The 18,167-nt window shown below is 38.0% G+C and overlaps 1 protein-coding gene across 1 annotated transcript in view; it reads left to right on the top strand.

The window, feature by feature from the left end:
- Exoc4 (exocyst complex component 4) overlaps positions 1-18,167 on the top strand; it is a 722,780-nt gene that overhangs the window by 95,470 nt on the left and 609,143 nt on the right. The window contains exon 7 of the mRNA XM_038318719.1: positions 3,578-3,752. Within this exon, the coding sequence (XP_038174647.1) occupies positions 3,578-3,752 (175 nt within the window). The remainder of the gene's footprint in view (positions 1-3,577; positions 3,753-18,167) is intronic.

Below are 18,167 nucleotides of genomic sequence, written 5' to 3' on the forward strand. Positions count from 1 at the left end.
CTTGCTTCATAAATTTTTTAACTTCTTATCTGTTATCCAGTATGGTACATCTTGTTTATCTGTTTATCAGTAAACAGACATTGAATGTTTTGATCTTTTGCTATTGTTTTAATACTACTGTGGACATTTGAGTTCAGACTTTTGTGTGCCTACGTTTTCTGTTCAGTTATGTGTGTATTCTAAGAAGGGAGTCTCTGGTCCATATGGTAACTGTGTATTAATATTTCGAGAAACTTTGAAAGCTTGTTCTGTGTAAAAAGTGTCAGTTTACAATCTGACTAACATTGTGCAACAAAATTGTCTTTTTTATTGTTTTACTCTGGTAGATCAAAATGTTTTCTCATTTTGATTTTGATTTTATTTCACTGATAACTAATGATGTTGCAAATCTATGTGTTTCTCAATGACCATTAATATTATTTTTTGCCATAAAGTATATTTAAATCCTTGCCCACACATGTGTCTGTGTGCGTTTGTGTGTGTGTTTAAAAATTTCAAGCAGCATTGGTGCAAGAACTTTTTTGTATTCTAGGTACAAGTTCTCTATGAAGCTGTGGTTTATAGTTTTTGCTTTTCATTTTGTGGTTGAGTTTTCCCTTTCTTTATGATATCACTTGAAGTACAAAAAGAAACAAAAGTAAAATTTTGTCTTGTAGCTTCAGGTCTGTTACAATTGACAATTGTATTACTGTAAAGCATAGCTGAGCTTCACCCAGTGAGTGGATTCATAACTCCCTAGTAGGTAGAGCTGCCTGTATAGCCTTAACATGTCTGGCCCATCTCTCCTTCCAGTTAATACTCCATCTCCCCCTTCTCCTCTTTGGAGCTGTGATTTCCATACTGTAATGGCAGGCTTGCCTTGACCTTGAGCCTACAGGAGTGGCTGAAGCTGGCCCTGGGTCAGCATTCATTTTATTTAGGGTTGTTATTTCCTCAATGTAAATAGAGACTGGATCTGATCTTCCACCTCATTTCTCTAGTGTATCATTTCTAACAGAGCCCTACTTCTGCATATTAAGCTGCTCTGGTACCTGGCAGATAAGATGCACAGCTGTGGAGGGCACTGGTCTTGGAGATAATCTACTTAGTGTAGTTGTTTCACTTCCATATTTCTGCTCCCTTGCTAGTTCATAGTTCTGAACCCAGAACTTGAAGTTACTAGAATGCTGGACCACAGTGACCTCTAGACTTCTGAATGTGTATTCAAATACTGTTAAGTGCAACATGACCATTAAAGTTTCATTTTGTCAGAAAGGACATTAGGTGATATAACCACCATCATGACAGAAACGATAACAAATATAATAACACTGAGAATTTATTATCAAGAGAGTTGGGAGTAGGGTGGTGCTTTAATCCCAGCACTATGGAGGCAGAGAGAGGCTGATCTCTGTGAGTTTGAGCCAACCTGGTCTACAGAGTGAGTTTCAGGATTGCCAAGGCTACATAGTGAAACACTTTCTCAATAAACCAAAACTAAAATAAAAAAGGGGGACATATCAAGAGAGTTAAAAAAAAAAGACAGTTACTGAAAGCCAGTGCATTGCTTTAATGTCTCTTATTTTGCTATCCCCGAAGAATGCATATTGTTTACATACTCATACTTTGGAGCTGTAGGATAAAATGAAATTGAAAAATGAATGAAATTTATGCCCTGGTAATGCTGAAGCATGCATGGGCAGCCCATATATGGTGATTCTGTTGAATTTGTCCATATTGGGTTTCATGGTGTAAGTTGATGAGGACGACTGACCAGGTCTCTTTCTCAAGAGGGCACCAGATCTCCTTTCAGATGGTTGTGAGTCATCATGTGGTTGCTGGGAATTGAACTCAGGGCCCTTGGAAGAGCAGGTAGTACTCTTTACCACTCTCTCATCTATCTCTCATCTATCTCTCCAGCCCAATGTTAAGTAAATTGGCCCACTTCAGTTGGTCTACTATATTCTGTGTATGGTCTCAGTTGCAAGATTTATATCACTTATTTCTTAACACTGAGGTAACTGTTTTGGCTGTTATGCTTAGTTAGCCAAGTCTTCTTTCTGCTGGTATTTTATGGTTCTTCAAAACAGAAAAATGTATAAATCTAAACTGACATTGAGAAGATAAAGTTCTCTTTCAAAAGGTAAGGTGGCTCCAGTTTATCTACTCAATGTGTAATTTCTAGGTTTTCCAAGTGTACTGCAGGCCGGGAACACTACATAAATTCTGTTGATTCTGTTGAAATTGCAATGTCAAATAGAGTTTTATCATAGGAGAGTAATGGGCTGTCCTATGGCATTGGCTCATTAATTGCAACAGTTGGTCAGTAAAACAGCCACAGGAATAGATAATCAGCCGTGTGTCTTTGTAGTTGTCACTTTTGCGTATGGGAGTAAAGTCTTGTCAATTGACACCGCCACAAAGCGCCTTTGCTTTGCTGTTCTACCTTGAGGTTGAATTAGTCTGTAAAGGATCGGGGAACTGAGAAAAACATATAATGAAGCTCACATTCCAAGTTTTTAAATCCTCATCCATGGTATAGACAGTAATTTATTCGACAAGTATTTGCTAAACATGTTCTAAGTGCTCTTGAGTATAGAAGTGTATTCTGTGGAAAAGTAATCATGGAGAGGGGATGCAGGATACCTGTATGAAGGTAAATGTGACATGTGTTTATTAGCTGTATACTGAAGCCACATGTGCTAAGTTCTTAAAACTACGTTGAACTACTCTCCAAGTTGAGAGGAGAAAGTAATTCCAGGCCTAAGTGATGAGTGAAGTTGTAAAGCTCAATGGAAGAGGAATTACTTTGTATCACGACAGAAAACTCTGTCCTCTCTCTCAATATACATCTGTATTCTAGAATGGTAGTGAGAAGTAGGTAGCTAAATGCACTGGCTTGGAAATCAACTTTTGTTCTAAGATCAGCTGCTTTGCAACCTCATTTTGTGTCCTTGAGTGTATAATATTGGTGTGATAATATGTGTCCAGCATATCTCACTATGGTAAATGAGGTAATGCGGATGCCTGAGCTGCTTCCTGTAGTGAGAGCCAGAGTGCTCAGCAGGTGTGTATTGTTTTCCTAGACACCTAGGCCATGCGTTTGAGTGATAGTAGGCGTAGCTTCCCATGACTAGCAGGATTAGTGTCCTTACCAGCGCACTCTATTTAATGCTAGGGAATAGCATATTCTGTGTGGCATCTGAACTGCTGTCTTAAAAAAATTGTCAGAATTCATTGGAGACCACCTGTATGAATGCAGAGTAGTTGTGATTCTTTCCATACCCTCAAATATCCTAAAAGGAACTGTGTTTATTAGGCTGCCGATTTAGGGACTTTATAATGGATTTATAAATTCTTCAGTCATCTCCATTTAGTGACAGTAATCTGGTACTAGATAGATTTGGAAGACTGCTTAAATTGTGTAGCTGTTGGAAATCAAATCTGTTGGAATGTTATATTTGTACTGTTTACGTTGTGTTTACTGTGCTTCTCAGTAGAGTTGGTATTTTATTCTTTTAGGTCAGTGTAAACCATCTGTGTATGATAGTATGCATTTATGTAAATGTTATTTATTTGTTTGATTGTTTTTCCACAGGTTACTTCTAGAACTGCTGGAGCTGTTGTTTGACAAGTTTAATGCTGTAGCCACTGCACACTCTGTGGTCCTTGGGTACCTGCAGGACTCTGTTGGGACCCAGCCAATGCAGCAGGAAGAGATTAAATTATATGATATGGCAGATGTATGGGTGAAGATCCAAGATGTGCTGCAGGTAAGGGCTTTGTACAAAGACTGTCATCTTGATTGGAGACAGCAGTGTACAGCAATAGTAAATAGTGACCTAAATTATTACCTTAGGAAGCACAAACTGGGTGAGGAAGCATTCAATGAATGGGGATGCCATTAATATCTGCCATCTTTAAACCATCCTCTAACATACTTTTATTACTATTATTATTATTGTTATTTTGGTCAGGCTTTTAAAATAAGAACTGATTCTTAATACATAGCAATCAAAGATATATACTATCAGATTTCTATTCACACATTCTTTATTGAGTCATATGTTTAGCTAATAAATAACTTGGTTGGTTAATAGAGGAAGGTCATGAGTTTGAGACCATTCTGGGGTTTATAGAAAGTTTGTTGCTGGCCATAGCTATGGATTGAGACCCAATTTCAAAAGAAAGAGAACAAGAGCTGGGGGAGAAGAGAGAGAGAGACAATAAGTATTAAAATGTTTTAAAGCTGTTTCATGAACACAGTTGAGTTTAATTTTACTGACTGTTTTCTTACCATCACCTTTTCCATGCATTGGGTTAAATGACAGGAGCTTATTGAGAGAGATGGGAATAAATCTGTGGGTTGGAAATGTATCATTTTTATTTGTTGAAGATGGAAGGAGTTGCATTAGTGTTTGATATGATACTGATGACATGGCATTTAGAAAGTGCATTATATTTTTCTCTTTGCCAGCAAAATACATTTGATTTATCCAGGTGAAAATTAGAACTACAATTAAGAGTTAGCTGAAACAAATTTGATATAGCTAAGTAGAAATGGTAATATCTACTTAATATTTAAAAAGGTAAGTACATGTAGAGAATTGAAAAATGTAGCTGTTGGAATGAAATCACTTGCACAGAAAATAGAAATGTTTGCAGTGATAAATAAATCATGAATGCAAATTGTACTCATTTTTGAGAATATATGCACGCTTCTGGTAGATTGAATAAGATTGATTCTTAGTAACTCATTTTCTAGACTTATTTTTGGGAGTGAGGTGCCGCGTGTTCGATCTGTTTAGATGGATAAAATCTACTTTTTCTGGATTCTTTTTACTAATATGTCAATTACTGTATACCTATAGTAGGTACTTGAGAAATGTGTATATTGGATTAAATATCTGTGGATTGGAGCTGGTTAATTAACATTTTCCATCCTGGTTTGCTTATCTGCCACATAGAAATGAAATGTGCCTTTCATCTTACAAAATAACATGTTAAAGCAATTTCAGATATTTTTGGACTTTTAGTTCTGGCCATGTTGAAATTTTCTTTTATAGTAAGGAACTATAAACCTGAATGGACTCAGGTAATACAATTAACAGAAAGCAGAGAACAGATGAGATTAGTTCCACTTTCTTCCTGCTTCCTTTGGTGGGTACTTTTTAATCTATTGCCATAGAGAAGTGAAGTCCAAAAGACTATCTTAATGGAGAAATCAGGGATTAGCGTTCAGGGATGTAGAGGCTTCTGAAATTTGATTTAGGATACCAGAGAGGGAGACATTGCATGCAAAAGGAGCCCTAGTAAAATTAAAAAGCTCAGAGTTTCCTGAGCTTTTGATCAAACACAGCACAAGCCTTAGCAGAAAACAGCCACTGTGGTACTGATTGCTGACTGGAGATTCTGATAGGGTATTCAAATGCTGGGGCATAGGGAGAGAGCATGCCGAAGTATGCCATGCTTTGTGTCTTAGGAACACTGCCCCTTTAGTCATGGAGCAAAGGTTAGTTCATACAGCTAACTCCCAAAGTCCTCCCAGTCGAGCTGATTCACTTGTTAAGCAATTGACTGGCAGATCTAAACTCTCTAAAGTAAGATAAAAGAATCTAGATTTTCAATAATGATGCACACCCACAATGTCTAGCATGCAGTTATAATACTTGTTCAAAAGTCTGAGAGCATGATTTATAAGCAGGATAAAAATGGACAGTAATTAGTATCTGAAATGAAAACATCATCAGACAGAATAAGTTGTGATTTGTATATTCTAGAGACGATCAGTGAACTTAATCTTAGATTAATGTAATCCATCCATACCAAAGCACAGAGCGACAGCAGATCAAAACCAAAAATGGATAAAGCCATTGGTCTTCCTGCTGTAGTTTCTTTAAGTTTAACAAATATGTGATTGCAGTGGTAGAGGGAGAAGAAACAAAATAGGACAGAGAATTATCAGAGGAAATAATGACCAAAAATTGTTGAAAAATATAGACCCATAGATTAAGAATTTCAACCAATTCCCAAGCAAAATTAACACAAAGAAAATCAGCACTAGATATGTTACCAGTTTCCTTAAAACCAAAGGACAAAAACCTGAAAAGTAGCCTGAGGAAAAAAAGGACATATCACCAATGGGTGGAGGGAGGGGTGATGATGATAAATGATAACCTTCATCATTGATTTGTATCAGAATCAGCATAAACCAGAAACCAATGAATGTCATCTTGAAAGTTCTAGGAAAAAAACAAAAAACAAAAAAAACCAACCTCAAAACATTGTCAATCTAGAATATGTTATCAGTTGCTTGTGAAGATAAAACAGACATTTTCAAATGAATTAAAGATGAACGAATTTAGACCTGCACTTAGGAAATGTAGAAATTTAATATTTTGGTCGGAGGGTGTTTCTCTGTTGCTTTGAGGCCTGTCCTGGAACTAGCTCTTCTAGACCAAGCTGGCCTCGAGCTCACAGAGGTCTTTCTGCCTCTGTGTGCATCCCAAGTGCTGGGATTAAAGGCATGACCACCATCTGGCAAGAAATGTAGAAAGTTTTAAAGCTGAACGAAAGTGATATCAGATGGTACCACAGGAAAAAAAATATGTGGGCAACAGTAAAGCACCATCTTCTTTATTGTTTGATGGAATTTTATTTTTATTTACAACAAACCATTAACCATATATGATAATTTTATAACATATGGGGTAATTACATAACAATAGTTTCAGAGAGATATTCCTAATAAACAAATCTGTGTTGTCATAAGTTTCTTACAGCATATGTAAAGATGTATAATATTTAGGATAAACTATAATAAGTTTAGATTTCATAATTCAAACCCTAGGGCACTAAAACAGTAGAATAAATATGCAGATAAAAGCTTGCCAGAGGAGATAAAATTGATCACTGAATAATTGATTAATTTAAATAAAATCAGGTAAGAAAGAAAAAGTTACAAAGGAAAAAAAAAGATAAATAGCAAAGCGAAGATGATATGGCTAGGACACAAATAGAAAGGTGCATACTAGCTACATAATTGCTTTAAATATAAATGGCTAAACTTCCCAGTTAAATAACAGGGATCATACTGGATTAAAGACAAACAAAAAACAAGACTCAGATATACAGTATCAATAGATGCGTTTTATTTTATTATGTTTTAAACTTTTTAATAATTTTAAGGTTGTAGGAGAGTGTTAAGAATAATAATAGCCTGGTGGTGGTGGCGCACACCTTTAATCCCAGCACTTGGGAGTCAGAGGTAGGCGGATCTCTGTGAGTTTGAGGCCAGGTTGGTCTACAGCATGAATTCCAGGACTGGCTCCATAGCTACTGAGAAATACTTTCTCGAAAAAACCAAAATAATAATAATAATAACACCCATACCTCTTTGTTGAAATTTGTCTGTTATTAACACTTTATTGCTTTATTAGTTGTCCTTATGTACAACACACACATTTCTTTGAAAAACTTACATCAGTTTATGTAATCTGTGCATATTCTAGTTTTAGCATATGACCCAACAATGTAGCTGTTTATTTTTATTTGTCAGTTGTTCAGAATAAGACATTTAAATATGACATTTTCATATGCAAATACAGCAATTCTTCTCCTGAGGTAGATGGGCTCTGTCTTTGCATAACTTAAACTAATAGTTCTAAGTTCCCAACAACAGTGAAATGTTCCTAATTCTGCCATGATGAGGAACTGATAATAGTTAAGAACAGTGGAGACAAGTTATCTTGTCTTCCATTATTTACAATGGCTTTAGTTTTATCAAATGTATTTAGTTCCTATACTTTTAAAAACAAAACTCATATTAAAATGGTGATAATAAATGAAGCAATTTTATTAGCTATTAATATATAAATTACATAAATTATTACAATATGTATTTCTGGCTTATTAAGTGAGTTAATTCTTTCATAGGTTAAAAGTGGATGATTTGGGGATTCTACTTTCACATGATAGAGTGAGATATTTTAGCAGCTTCAGTGGAATACAATTACATGCTCTTAAGTTCATTTATTTAAAGTACAGGTTTTATTGCTTCTCTCAGCCTGTTGGCTAAGGCCAACTAAAAAGAATAATTTTCACAGTGTTCATTGTGTTTATGGAATTGTACAGCCATGGTTATACTCTAATTTTGAGACATTGTCTTTACTCCAAAGGGAAATCTTGAATATATTATTAGTTACTTCCCATTCTCCACTCTAACATAGTCACATTAATCTCTATAAGTGGCTTGTTTATGTCATGGTCTTTTTATTTTCTTTAGGATAGATCTTTGGAAATTTTATCTTAATAGAAAACACACAAGATCTGTTCAGGGCACTGAAACAGTGTCATTTGTGTGTCATTTCTGTTCAGAATCTCCTTAGCATGTTGATGAACTGGGTCTGTGTGGAGAACTGTACCACACAGCACCAACTGCACCATTGGTCCACGTCTTAGAGATAATATCTGTCAGTAATGACATCCAAAAAAAATGAATGGACAAGGTTATTCAAGGATATGAAGAAGAATATTCAGCTTTAATAGAAGGTTTATTTTATGGTGTGGAAGAAAAGCTTTGATTTGGATGTAAGTTATGGAAGACCCTTAGTATCATCTATGTGATTCGTGAGAAGCTGATTGCTGATCAGATTCACTTAGGATTACTTACATATACCTTTTGAGTGAGAATCACTGTGGATAATATCTAGATTCTATGCCTTTTAGCTGCTGAGTTTTTTCAGATATATTCATTTAATATCCTATTTGTGTGATCATTAACTCAGAATGTTGACTATCAAAATGCTTTTTGAACCAGTAGCACCAACAAAACTCAGAAACATTATTATGCAAATTCACTTCTGCTTTTTATTTACTGAACTAGAGACTTTGAAAAGAAGGTGGGATCTTTGCTTGAGGATTTTTGATTGGATTATGATGAGTTAAAGGAAGGTAAGCAGGAAAACTATTTTTGAAGATAGTGGTTTATATTACTTAAGATTTATTTCTATATTTGGCAGTCTGTGGCTTATATTACTTAAGATATTGTCTAATAGTGAAATAAATGTAGGCCTTGATGGTAGATAATGCAAAGTTGAAATAAAGACTGTGTAAGCTTTTTGAGCATGTTTTCACAACCTGTAACATGATGTGGTTGACCTGTCAGCTTTAGTTTCAGTATGTTACATATTTTAATGGTAGGTTAATGATAAATTATTGGGGCTATCTAATAAATACTAGGTGTAAAGATGAATATATGAGGGTCTGGATTCTGGCGAAGTCAGAGCCTCTAATAGCATCCATGGTACAGTCTGAACAAACTTTTACAGGCAGTGCACAGGAAAGCTCTGGCTGCGGAATGTCTGGCTTCATGGTAGATTTGGGACATAGAAGAGTTTTCATGTACAGTTTTATGCATAGGGCCAATTTAGTTTTCACATGCTTTTTGGAAGAATGATCTTTAGGTTAAAAATTATTGTTGGAGCATGAAATGATTGGAAATATCAGACATGTGCATTTAAGCGTGACTTAACATGGTGTAGTGTGGAGCTGCGGGCCGCCTTCCCGCCACCCCAGCTCCCGGCCACCGGCTAGTTTTACACCCGAAATAATTACATGGAAACTGTATTCTTTTCAATACTGCCTGGCCCATTATTTTCAGCCTCTTACTCACATCTTGACTAACCCATATCTAATAATCTGTGTAGCACCACAAAGTGGTGCCTTACCAGGTAGATTCTAGCGTACGTCCATCTTGGGCTGGAGCTTCATCGCGTCTGGCTTCTCTCTGAGGAGAGGCACGGTGGTCTGTCTAACTTAGGAGAGGCGTGACATCTGACTGAGCCATCTCCCTCACTTCCTTCTTCCTGTTCTGTCTACTCCACCCACCTAAGGGCCGGTCTATCAGATGGGCCAGGCAGTTTCTTTATTAATTATCCAATGAAATCATCAGATAGATAGAAGACACACCTACATCATTTCCCCTTTTTCTGTTTAAACAAAAAAGCTTTCACTTTAACATAGTAAAATTACATATAACAAAACAGTTATCATGCAAAAATTATAGTTACAATATTTATATCTACTTTATCTTTTATCATAACTAAAGAAAACTATAACTATCTATCCATTCTTCAACTCCATCAAAGACTCCAGAAGGATATAATATTACCTAGGTAAACAAGAAGTAAGCAACTTACAAAACTCTAGAAATGGCAGAGACATCTCGCTGCCTGGACAGTCACCCAAAGTTCCTCTGTACCGTTGGGGCATCCATCTTCGGCCTTCAGGCCCATAGTTTCCAGCAGACATTTCCATGAAGCAGGAAATTTCAAAGTCAGTTCAGTCAGTATCTGCTGTGTCCTGCAGAATGTCTTGGAGACTCTTTCATGAATCAGAAACCCCGAAAGATCTCACCTATAGGCAAGTTCAGCAGTCCTCTCTCTTAGGGTTCTTTGTGTCCAGTTTCTGCAACAGTCCAGGCAAGAGCAGTTTCTTGCCCAAATGGCTGTCAAACTCCATAAGGATCCTCTTCGATGCCCATTTTCCTCTTGAAGTAGCTAGTGCTGCCAGGAGCAGATATGTCTCATTGTCATGAAAAGCCTTAAGTTATTAAAACATTTAAGTGGAATATTCTGTAGTCTTTGAAAGATATTAGGAATGCCTATCTAACTAAAATATATCTCTATATATCTAGAAAATCTAACTAACATGACTACAAGCTTAACTATTACCGATGATTATCCATTAACAACCTATATTTCCTAATTATACATTACATTCTTGAATTACACAATCTCAATACCTTAATCAAGAGCAGAAATACATATACATATAACAAAATTGACCTTAAAATCTATACCAATGCAAATTATTCATATCTATATCATTTCCCCCTTTAAATGTAAAAGAACATTTATAATCAATATTTGGGAATGTGGGCGCAGTTATTTCTCTCCAAACTGCTTCCTGCTGAATGGGGGCGCTGTAATTTAGGTCTTTCATGGTATAACCTGTGTGCCAGGTTCATCTAAGTCATCAGCTGGGTGAAGTAATTTTCTGAAGGTGTTCACAGCAACCTTTCAGGAGGGCGTGGTCTATCATACCATATTGGGATAGATGCAATCCATAGGGTCTCATTTTCTGTAAAAATAAAAGAAGAATCTCTTTTCCAAAGTATCATATCCTTAGATCCAAATTCTGAAGTCAAGGTATTTTCAAAATATCTATCTTGGATTAGTTCAGCAGCATTTATAGACAAGTATCTTTTAGCAGCTGTTGCTCCTTCCTCAGCATCCAAACAATTCAAAGAGAGAATAATAGCATACAGTATCAAGATTTTCTGTGTATTTTCCATCTTTATGTGGCTTTACTTTAACTTCTGGTTCTTTTATTTTTACTTTTTGAGACAGGTTCTTTTTATATCTTTGTCCTGGGATAACTCTGTAGACCAGGCTGTCCTTGAACTCTCAGAGATCCATTTGCCTCTGCTTCCCAAGTGCTGGGATTAAAGGTGTGCTCTACAACACCTTGAACTCACAGAGATCTGTCTGTCTCTGCCTCCCAGGCATTCGGATTAAAGGTGTGTGCTACCACACCTTGAAGTCACAGAGGTCAATCTACCTCTGCCTCCCAAGTGTTGGGATTAAAGGTGTGTACTACCACAAACTACTCTCTTTCTTTTTTCTTTGTTTTTTAAGAACTTTAACCTTTAGCCTGCATATAATTTTAACACACTGTAAACCATTTAGAGGTTTTCTTTGTCTTTGAATCTTTCTTACTGTATATTTCTCTTTTTCTGACCACACGAGTCTTTAATTTACCAAGCAATATAAGTAGGATTAAAGCCGTGGCTTTGACAGCTAGATCCAGCCCATTCCTTAGCTTTCTACGATTCCAGCCTTGTGGCTGAGGTATGGGCTGTAGCCATGTTTATCACCACAACTCTGTGGCCGTTCAAGGTCCCTGCCAGCAAGCAAGCTGCAACAGTGTTAAACAACAATCAAAAGCTCCATAGTCAGGACTGCCTGCTTGAAAGAGTCAGAGTTTGCCCTGGCAGGACGGCCCAGAAAGCCGGCATTTTAAAACAGCACAACTTTTTTCTTGCTACAGCTGAAAACCAAAAAACATGCATTCAGCTTTTCATCAACACCTTTTAAGTGTTTCGTGGCAGGACTTCTTAAAAGAGCTGCAGGGTTTTGCAGCTAAAGCTGAGTCAGGAAGCCTCTCTTAGATGAGAGTGCTTGCTTGCCAGACCCAAAAAATAGAGCTTTACTCTATTCTGTCCCAAGCTTTCTCAAGCTTTCTGCAGATTCGGTTATCCACGTGGGCGCTATTCTGTAGTGGGGGGAGCTGCGGGCCGGCTTCTCGCCGCCCAGCTCCTGGCCACCCAGCTAGCTTTACCCAAAATAATTACACGGAAACTGTATTCTTTTAAAACACTGCCTGGCCCATAGTTTTAGCCTCTTATTGGCTAATTCTCATATCTTTCTTTAACCCATATTTAGTAATTTATGTAGCACCACGAGGTGTGGCTTACCAGGAGAGATCTTAACCTGTGTCCATCTCGGAGAGGAGCAGCATGGAGACTCCTATGGCGACTGCCTGAAGCGTCTCTCCCACTCTACTTCCTGGTTCCCACAATTCTGTTCTGTCTACTCCACCTACCTAATTTTCTCTTAAAGGGCCAAGGCAGTTTTCTTTATTAATAATGAAAGTAACACATAGACACTCCTCCATCAACATGGCATGATGATAAAGCTATGGGTGTTCCAAGTTCAAGTCAGTGTTTCTTTGGATTGAAAACATTTCTTGCTAAAAATTTAAAATAATTAAAAAAAACCAGTAAAATTTGAAGAAGGCAATTTTTAGCTTTTGAAGACATCAGCAGTTGCTTTCTGCTTGGAACCTGGGTTTCCCCTGCATGCAGAGCCCATCTTTTAGTTGGAAGCTCATTTGTCTCAGCATGTTTGTGTCTGGAGACAGACAGTGAGGAGACAAGGCCATAGCTACCCTGTATCAAGGTGGGAGCCCTGTGACCACACACCCTTACACTCCAGTTTTTGGCTTTTCCCTCTTTCAAAATTGTGATAATAGAAATATATGTTTTTCCCCTCTGAGCAGCAGCAGAACCTTCCAAAATGTCACTTTTTAGTAACCTGCCTGTCATATCTATTATTGTACATTTTCAAGTGTGTAAGACTGAGATCTAGTAAAAATACAAAAATATTCATTTCTTACTGAATTCTGTGCAACAGAGGAAATAAGATGGCCACTTTTTAAAAAATAATACCATCCTTCCAGCTGTGTGATTCTGAAAAGATGTAATTTTTAAATATTTGATTTCAAAATAAAACTGTCAATTTATCCATTGTTGGCTGGAATGTATAATTCTTTGGTGTACTTACAGTGTCTGTAGATTGCGACAGTGACTACCAAATACTCTGTTTTCAGGTGGTAGTCACTGTGGAACGAGCCATCGCTTTTCTAGTATCTTATTGCCACTTTCTAGAGAGTATAAAATAAAATCATTTTACTTTGGTAACTGTTGCATTAATGTGTAAATAGTGATAAAATTCACCTCATGGAGAGAGAGACCTTGGAATTTGCTGTCAGGGAAGAAAATCCATGATATTGTTGGTACTGATTATGACCTAGAGGGGACTTTAAAAAAGACATACGGTTTCTATTTTGAATCTAGGGCTGAAATGGGTTATTCTTAGGTTTTGTTGCATTTTGTGTTTTAAGTTAACTGAGGATTTCCAATTTTAAAGGGAAAGTAGCATTTCAAAATATTTCAGTCATACAACTCTGTAGTGATACTTCATTTATATATTAATAAGTAAAGCTTGCCTGAAGACCAGAATGCAAAACAGACACACCAGTCAGCCATAAAGGCCAGGCAGTGGTTACACACACTAATCCCAGCAGCCACACTAGTTTGCCATAGAAGCTGGACATTGGTAGTGCAAGCCTTTAATCCCAGCATTAGAGAGGAATATAGGATGGAATGAGACAGGAACTCTCTTTCAGTCTGAAGATTTCATAGAGGTAAAAGCTCTCTAATGGCTTGGCTGCTTTGCTTTTCTGATCCTCAGGTTGAACCCCAGTGTCTGTCTCTGGTTTTTTATTAATCATGCTAGAAAACTCATGAGCCAATCTTTAGAAATAGTGTTTCTTCATTTCTCAGACTTGAAAGATTTAGCTAGTTCAGATAATGTGGTGAAGCTGTCAGCCAGCGATTGGTTCTCCAGAAAGGTGCTTCTTTGTCAGAGTTCTGTTTTGTTTTGCAGTGGGTAAAATGATGCACTACTGGTAGAATTCAGTTAACCTTTGAAAGGCACTTCACAAACTTTCATCTAATTTGCAGTCAGTTTGAATACTACTAAGATTCTCCCTGTTCTGTTTCATGTTTACTATTAATTCTTACAGCAGAAAGGGATGGGCAGTCAAGAGGACTCGGGGCCTGGCACAGGTGTGGCAGATAGTTAAGGCAAAGCTCCAGGATATTCAATGCTCAGTGAAGCCTGTCTTAAATGGGGACAGTTATTATACTGAGCCAAACTTTAGAAAATAGAAATTTGGCAGGGAGCTGGTAGATGTGGTAGTAAATCTGTTCTTGAATTTTTTTCCTTTTTTTTCATGGTTTATTTTTTTATTTTTAAAAATTTCCATCTCCTCTCCTCCTCCCCCCTCTTCTCTCCCCTCCCCTCCACTCATACTCCCCCCTCCCTCCCTCTCCAGGCCAAGGAGCCATCAGGGTTCCCTACTCTATGTTAAGACCAAGGTCCTCCCAACTCCCCCCAGGTCCAGGAAGGTGATCAACCAAGCTGAGAAGGCTCCCACAGAGCCCGTCCATGCAGAAGAATCAAAGCCCAGCGCCATTGTCCTTGGCTTCTCAGTCAGCCCCCACCGTCGGCCACATTCAGAGAGTCTGGTTTGGTCGCATGTTCCATCAGTCCCATTCCAACTGGAGTTGGTGATCTCCTGTTAGTTCTGTCCCACAGTCTTCATGCTTAGCTATCAGGGAAATGCAAATCAAAACAACTTTGAGATACCATCTTACACCTGTCAGATTGGCTAAAATCCAAAACACCAATGATAACCTTTGCTGGAGAGGTTGTGGGGTAAGGGGTACACTCATCCATTGCTGGTGGGAATGCACACTTGTGCAACCACTTTGGAAAGCAGTGTGGCGGTTTCTCAGGAAATTCGGGATCAACCTACCCCAGGACCCAGTAATTCCACTCTTGGGAATTTACCCAAGAGATGCCCAATCATACTACAAAAGCATTTGCTCAACTATGTTCATAGCAGCATTATTTGTAATAGCCAGATCCTGGAAACAACCTAGATGCCCTTCAGTGGAAGAATGGATGAAGAAACTGTGGAATATATACATGTTAGAATACTACTCAGTGATAAAAAACAATGACATCTTGAATTTTGCATGCAAATGGATGGAAATAGAAAACACTTCTGAGTGAGAACCTCCACCTGGCGATAGATGAAGAAAATGACTGAGCCCCACATTGGAGCACCGGACTGAGCTCCCAAGGTCCTGATGAGGAGCAGAAGGAGGGAGAACATGAGAAAGAAAGTCAGGACCGTGAGGGGTCTGTTCTTGAATTTTTAGATACCTGTGATGACCTACCTGGGCCTGATTGTGTCTTGACCTATAGGACCACAGGTAGAAATAACAGATCTTTCAGGTGTCTATGGCCAAACACACATGGCTATTTTCACATGAGAGTTTTAGAGAATGAACTAGATCTGCCAAGAGTTGCATCATGATCCTGTTGGTACTGCTGCTTGACATGTGCTCATCATGCTTCGGTGCTCCTGAATCGGGTGAACAGTATGTGTGGGAGCATGCTTAGAGACCACAGTATGTGCCCATGACTGAGTGCAATAACAGCTGAAATAGTGTGCTATGGAAGTTCTCATGTGATTTGTGTGAAGTCAGCCAGCAGTCATGATCTTCACTGACAGTGATCTTGTCTATCAGAGGTTCAGAGAATTGGTAACTTTTAAAGTTTTGTTTTAAAATGTGTTTTTTTCTTAAATCTGTTGAATTGTTGAAGAAATATATGTATCTTAAGTTCTTGGCAGTTGTGATAATTGTTTTTAAACTTTATTTTCTGTTGGTTTCTATAGAATTCATTGCAAACTTTGAGGCTTCAGTCGTCTGCATTTTACTTCCCGTAGTTTTGAGTGTCAGGATGTCATGGGCCTCAGCTTTATGGTGACCCTCTGAGGTGCTGGCTGTTATCATTTGCCCTACTGCTTCAGCTGCAATGTTGACTGCATAGAATGTGCAGAACATTTCAGTATGGGATTGGCACCTTCGTGTTTCCACGAAGCCTCTTCCTCTGTATGACTTTACTGGGTGCTGCTTCTCAGGGCTTTTGGATACTTTACATGATTGTTGACTTCCAGTGGGACTTTTTGCAGGGCAAGGCTGGAGATCTTTCCAGCTCAATGTATGACAATATATCACCTATTTTCTGTAAGCTGATAGGGCTGCTCGGGCTCAAGAAAGGAAAATCATAGCGTGCAGTTAGTCATCAAGGAGAGCAGTGTGAAGCGAGGGGTTCACAGCTGGGTTTTGCATTTGTTTTGTGTTTAGGTACTGGGGATTGAACCCAGGACCCAGCACTTGCTAGGTCAACACTCTACTGCCAGGCTTTGGCAGCCCCACAGCTCTCCTCATTGCACAACACTGTGCAGATCAGATCTTTGGCTTTTATAGATTATCCAGAGTTTGATATTGGCCCGAAGTTACCAAACCTTGCCTTACTAAATTCTCTTCATTAGTGGGAGAATACTTTAATGAATCATAGTATTAAAAATTTTACCATATTAAAGATCAAGATACACTTAAGAAATACATGGCCTTTTACAAAGTTGCTTTGTTCAAGTGAGTTTATGAAAAATCTTACGGTAATCATACTTTTCTGTCACCTTAGTTGAACACTGGAATGACTGTTTATAGCTCACCTTTCCCTTTGTGCTTTCTTTGGTTCTCTCTTGTCACATCTTCTTATCGGAATGGAGACTTGAGGTAATAACTTGTAAACATATTACAGCACCTGAGAGTTACATGTAAAACTTATCTTGCCCTATCTTCCTTTATAACATTTTTATTTTACTTTGAGACAGGGTCTCATTTGGCCTAGGATAGCCCCGGGATGGTCTTGGTTTCCCAATCCCGTTGGTTCCAGTACAACATTGTACCATTATTCCTGACCTCACAATTTTTAAGTGATTGATTCATGAGATTGTCTTTGGTTTAAATTTTAGCACTGTAACATTCAATTTAAGAGACTTTATGATAGTAGTTTTTAATTGATTCATTTAGCTGAAATGATTTTTAATTTTCTTTTATGAGACAGAACCTCTCTACATAACCCTGCCTGTCCTGATGCTGATACTTCCTATGTAGACCAGGCTAGCCTCCAGCTCATAGAGATCTGCCTGCCTCTGCCTTCTGAGTGCTGGGGTTAAAGGCTTGTGCCACCATGCCTGACACCATTTTTTAAAACGAGAACTTTGTGTTGAGAAATATTCCATATCAGACATTTTATTAATTGTATAATATGGATTTTGTCACATTTATCTGTGCACAGGTATTATCACTTTCCTATGGTGAAGAATCTGAATTTCAGATTAACAAGAGAAGCACAATGTGAGAACTTCAGCTTTTTCTGTCCTAAAATGCCAAGCATTTTGATAGTTACCCTTAGATTAATTTGGGCTTTTGCATTACTTGGGTCACTTATGGTTTGGGCCGTAGCTTTGATGAGTCACCTGGATATTCTGAATGCTTTGGTAATCTCAGTGCTCGCTAGGCCTCTTTCCATCCTCTCGCCCTCTTCAGACTGACTGGTCAACAGGATAGCTGTGACTTCTGTTTCCCTCTTTCCCCCTTTCCTCCCCTCCCTATTTTTAGAGGGAGTTATTTTCTTTGCATATCATGCTTTCACTATACTATCAGTTGGCAGATGGCATCAACTGCTTTTGGTTGATTATTTTTCCTTCCAGGATACACATCTTTTGTTTGTTCTGTACTTCTTGTGGTGGAGGGAGAAGCAGCTCCTGAGTAACCATGCTGGTTCCACAGCTTATGCTCTTGTTCTGGAGTCATAGTGGAATAGACAAAGGAGAGATATTACTAATATGTTGGCTGT

Source organism: Arvicola amphibius, chromosome 2 (assembly GCF_903992535.2).
Source record: "Arvicola amphibius chromosome 2, mArvAmp1.2, whole genome shotgun sequence".
Lineage (NCBI taxonomy): Eukaryota > Metazoa > Chordata > Mammalia > Rodentia > Cricetidae > Arvicola > Arvicola amphibius.